Source organism: Telopea speciosissima, chromosome 7 (genome assembly GCF_018873765.1).
Source record: "Telopea speciosissima isolate NSW1024214 ecotype Mountain lineage chromosome 7, Tspe_v1, whole genome shotgun sequence".
Classification (NCBI taxonomy): Eukaryota; Viridiplantae; Streptophyta; class Magnoliopsida; order Proteales; family Proteaceae; genus Telopea; species Telopea speciosissima.
Window position 1 is genome coordinate 40,056,878 of NC_057922.1, and position 5,600 is coordinate 40,062,477.

At 37.7% G+C, this 5,600-nt stretch overlaps 1 protein-coding gene across 1 annotated transcript; it reads left to right on the forward strand.

Moving 5' to 3' along the window:
- Positions 1-234: 234 nt before the first annotated feature.
- Positions 235-3,411, forward strand: LOC122668557 (probable pectinesterase/pectinesterase inhibitor 7). Its single transcript, XM_043865105.1, has 2 exons — positions 235-1,240; positions 2,653-3,411. The coding sequence occupies exons 1-2, from the start codon at positions 235-237 to the stop codon at positions 3,342-3,344; spliced, it is 1,698 nt and encodes a 565-aa protein (XP_043721040.1). The 3' UTR covers positions 3,345-3,411.
- The last annotated feature ends 2,189 nt before the right edge of the window (positions 3,412-5,600 follow it).

Here is a 5,600-nt window from a genome sequence, read left to right on the forward strand (position 1 = left end):
TTAATACAAAAAAGATAATCAAATTACAGCTTGGCTTTCTGATCCTCTTAATTATGTACAAGACTTGACTTCGTTCAAGAACTGCAAAATCATCGAAATCCACGCGTTTTGGGCAGATTTCAAGAATCTCGATTCCAATTTGACTTCCTTTCTGTATAAATATCTATCTAGAAACACAGAATTTTAGACCAAACTCGATCATCCTCACCAAAAGTCCTTAATTTTGAAAAACCCATGGCTTCTTCTTTTACTCCGTTCATCTTTCTTCTAGTCATCTTCCTCTCCTCCCAAGTTTCAACATCTACTACTCATGATTCCATCTGCAACTCCACCCAATATCCATCCTACTGCAAATCTGTACTTCCAAATAACCAATCAGCTAACATCTATGATTATGGTCAGTTCTCAGTTCGTCGATCACTATCAGAAGCACTGAAATTCCAAAGTTTGATCAATAGGTATCTCGCGCGAAAATCGAGTTTATCTCAAGCTGCCATTAGTGTTCTTGAGGATTGTAGTCTTTTAGCTGAGTTAAATGTCGATTTCTTGACAAGCTCAACTAAATCTGTTAATACTACAACAACTACAATCTCTACTAGACAAGCTGAAGATGTACAAGCTTTGCTTAGTGCGGTAATGACCAATCAACAAACTTGTTTAGATGAGCTTGAAGTTACTTCCTCAGCTTGGAATGTGAAGAATGGTGTCTATACCTCTCTCAGCAATGGAACCAAACTTTATAGTGTTTCTTTGGCAATCTTTACTCGTGGTTGGGTTCATCAGCATCAAAACAAGAAAACGAAACCGGCCGGGAGAAAGCTTTTGGAGGTGGGTCCACAAGCTCCATTGCCGTTTAAACTGCCGAGGCCTAACATAGGTGAAGCTCCTACACCATCTCCTATACCATCTCCTACATCATCTCCTACACCATCTCCTACTCCATCTCCCACATCAAGTATAGAAGATGAAGTGGTGGTTAGAGATACGGTGGTTGTTGCTAAAGATGGAAGTGGGAATTTTACAACAATAGCTGAAGCAATCGCTGCAGCTCCAAATAAAACAGATGTGAGTGGTGGTTACTTTCTTGTTTATGTGGTTGCTGGTGTGTATGAAGAGTATGTGTCCATAGGCAAAAACCAACGATATATAATGATGATCGGAGATGGTATCAACCAGACCATTATCACTGGGAACCGTAGTGTGGGTGATAACTATACTACCTTCAATTCTGCAACCTTCGGTGAGTTTAATTATGCTTATTATTTCTATCCAAAAAAAAAAAAATTATGATTATTATTAATTATTAAGCCATTTCAATTCTTTTTTGGTAGAAGCCATTTCAATTCTTCATCTTAATTATGTTTGCATTTGCTCTAATTTCTATATTCTGTTAGGGGTTTTACTTGGTGTGACCACGACAACATAAAACGTGTCCAGATCCTCCACCCATGTGGGGTGCGAGAGCCATCCAAGTTGAATCTTCCCCTATGGGTCAGAAGGAATCAAATGGGTGATATTCCACTTGGGTGGCTCTCACCATGTGGGGTGGCACTCTATGTGGGTAGTGGATCCAGGCCCAAAACGAGTCTAGATCAGCTTACCGTATGGTTTTGTGACAGACAACGTGTGGTTTCTTAGTTACTTCCATAAATTTCCTCCTATGTTGTCGTTAGTGCCCCGTTTGTTTAGAGGGGACTTAGGTGCAGTGGAATTATTGGGGTGGAAAAATGCTGATGTGGCATTTCAAAATACCACCTCAACATTGTTTTGTTAATTTGGGGTGGTGAACTTATAAAAGTTCAGGGGACATCATTAATTGTTTTGGCTATTGATATGGTACTTCTGAATCCCACCTTTTTGCTATCAAAATGGTGGGACTTTTTTTTTTCTTTTGTAAGAAAAATGGTGGGATTTTGATTACTACTAATGGGAAAAGTAATTTTACCTCAATATTTTCATCCAACAAAACCACACCAATATGTGGGTCCCATCTTCCTAACAATCCTACTCCATCTTCCCCTCTAAACAAAGCGTCGGGATCCTCTACTATTGAGTTGCCCCTATTGTCGTATGCGCCCCAGACACAGTGAGGCGACGAAAAGATTGCCCTACCCTTGCCCGAGCAGGGGTAAGGCGGTCTTTACTGCCTTGTTGTGTCTAGGGTGCACAGCAGTAGGGGCAGCTCAAAAGTAGAGAATCCAGATCCCTAAACAAACGTGGCCTAAGAGTGTTTAAAGGGACATTTGTGAAAAAAAACCAAGACACGTATTATCACGAAACCATAGAGAAAGAATCTTTACTCTCCACAGATAAGTAGTCAAAATATGATCCTTATTAATGATGTTTTGTCTTATATGTGAAAGGGTTTTATCTTTCTTATAGATGGTTATCCAATACATGTGGTTTTTTGCTTCCCTATATGGTTTTGTGACAGACAACATGTGGTTTTTTGCTTCCATAAATACCCTTTTATGTTGTCACATATGTGTTGTTACAAAACAATACGTAAAGAATCTTTAGTCTCCACATATAGATAGTAAAAATATAATTCTTATTAATGATGTTTTGTCTTATATATAAAAAAGTTTTATCTTTATTATGGATGGTGATCACGATGCTTAAAGATTAACCCTTACCGTGATTCTATGGCAGCTGTGGTTGGAGAAGGGTTCGTAGGTATGAATTTGACTATCCGAAACACAGCCGGAGCGATCAAGCACCAAGCAGTGGCACTTCGAAACGGAGCCGATTTATCGACTTTCTATCTTTGTAGCTTCGAGGCTTACCAAGATACGTTGTACACACATTCCCTCCGGCAATTCTACCGTGAATGTGATATATACGGTACCGTGGATTTCATATTCGGCAATGCTGCCGTCGTCTTCCAATACTGCAATCTATATGCAAGATTACCCATGAGTGGACAGTTCAATGCCCTCACAGCCCAAGGTAGAACTGATCCCAGCCAAACCACTGGTACTTCAATTCAAGGCTGCAACATTTTGGCAGCAGCAGATTTGAGTTCTAGCAACTCTACCACAAAGACATATTTGGGAAGACCATGGAAGGAGTATTCTAGGACTGTTTATATGCAGTCTTACATAGATAGTTTGATAGATCCTTCTGGTTGGGCAGAGTGGAATGGTAGTTATGCTTTGGATACTCTATATTATGCTGAGTACAACAATACAGGGCCAGGATCCGATACTACCAACAGAGTTACATGGGCTGGTTACCATGTGATCAATGCCACTGATGCAGCCAACTTCACTGTCTCTAACTTCATAGAGGGAGATTACTGGTTGAACAACACTGGGGTTCCTTACACTGGCGGCTTACTATAAATACCCTCATTGGAATTCTTTCTTTATTACTACTATCCATTCTTTAGTTTTTAATTTTTTTTTTTAATTTAAATATATATAGTCACACAAATCCACCACAATCTATCCATGTATTAATTGTCTAAATTTCAAGTTGCAAGAAAAGTCAACATTGATCCACTCAAACTATATGTTTAAGGGGGAAAAAGATTAGAGTGCAGTTAGCCTATCATATAGATTTTTTTTATTTTTTTATTTTCTCTTTTATGTTCTTCGTATATGGGGCCATATGAAAGACACATTTTTTCAAGACAACCATTGGTATGACGTGTAGATTTTTTCTCAGCCATCTTCTTCCTATCTTTAATTAAAAATAAAAATAAAAATAAAAATAAAACAATGAAATGATCAAGTACTAGACTTCAGTCTGGATCATCTACCCGTACTTGTGCGTTTTAAATTAAGTGATGACATCTATCAATTTTTACTTCCATAAGTATTCTTTCATGCACTCTTAATAACAACAGATATATATTATCACATAATTGCACATGAAGTGTACATATTTGGATAGGTGATAGGCAGGGCTAGAAATCAACGACCAAGTTGTCATAGATTACAATCAATGCAAGGGGGACCTATGTGTAAGGAAAGAAAAAATCAAAAACAAGAAAGGACAATCGAGTAATCCGTCGATTTTGTCGAGTCTTCTACCAAGTTTAGGGAGATGCGAGCCCTTTAAGGGAGAGAAGCGAATAAGCACATTTTCAAACTCTGGTGCTACAAATAAAAGAGGTCTAAACTCATGCGTTAACAAAAAATTTGAAGAAAATGAATGATATAGTTAAAAAAGAAGATATTGATCTATCATTGTCTACATATATGTATAAAAAATATATTACATATAAGACAAAAGATCAACTTGAAATTGATTTTATATTTGGCCAACATCATCCTCATGATAAAGTCAATATAACTAACCATGATTAAACTAATTAAGCAAAACCCAAGAAAAAATAAAATAAAAATGAAAACCTCCCTATATATTCAATTAACTCATCGAACTATAAATTGGTCAAAACCAGCCAAATTGATGAAAAAGATAGAGCCGTCTAGTTTAGGTAAAAAAACACTAAAAAAGCTTAATGCAGCAGCCTAACCACATGGACACCTTTATTTTCATTGGATCAACAACCATTTATTCATTATAATAATTGCATAAGTGGGAAATTCCCCTAAACATGTCATATGTCAATTCAGAATGATCTGACTTATATGCGGTTTCATAGCATGGTATGTATGGTGGGCGCGAAATGATTCAATCTTTGCTAATAAAACAATGGACGCCAAATGAGGTAAATGTTGAGCACAAAGTGCGCATTCAGGATTGTCAAGAAATCAGCTCTTATATCCTTGCAAGTTTCAATATTTTCATAGGGAGATTAACACAGTAGTTGACTCCTTAGCAAGGAAAACGTTATTAGTAACATGTTAGACAGTTTGACTGCAATCTTTTTTTTTTTTTTTTTGATAGAAAGAAATATCATTGACCAAAGGAGTCATTACAAGCAATGACATCTGTCAAACAGAGATTTAGAAGCCACTGAGAGGTAACAGGCCAAACTATCGGGAACTCAATCGAAAGGGCCGACCGGGCCAAGGAATCTACCACAGAATTGAAAGACCTTGGAATAAATCTAAAGGAGCAAGAGACAAAAGATTTCTGAAGCTAAAGGATGTCATAACCAACACAACTAACATCGAGATCAAAGCACCCAGATAATCTGGGTGATCAGGCTGGAGCAATCAGATTCCACCAAAATATGAGATAAGTTTTGTTTTGCCGCTTGAAGTAGACCCGCCCTGATAGCAATAGCTTCTGCACACAAACTCGATTCACAAACAAAACCAGCAGAATAGAGCATTCCAAAGTGATCCCTGATAACCACACCTAAACCTCTCTTATTGGAATTTTTCAACCAAGCAACATCACTGTTAACTTTAAAGAACAGATCAGTAGGGGGAGACCAAGAGTGGGGAGAAGCCATCTGCCCGCATAGAAGCCCCAGAGGATAGAGACGAAGGCGTGATGGTAGTAGCATAAAATTCATGAAAAGCCTTTTCAACCAAGATAATAACCTGATTTGGAGTTCAATGTTGATTGTTGAAGATAAATTCATTTCGAGCCCTCCATATGTACCATAAAATGAAATATGTCAAGGAGAAACGATCTTGAGCCAGCTTTTTATCCTCCGGGAAAATAGAATTTTAGCATCT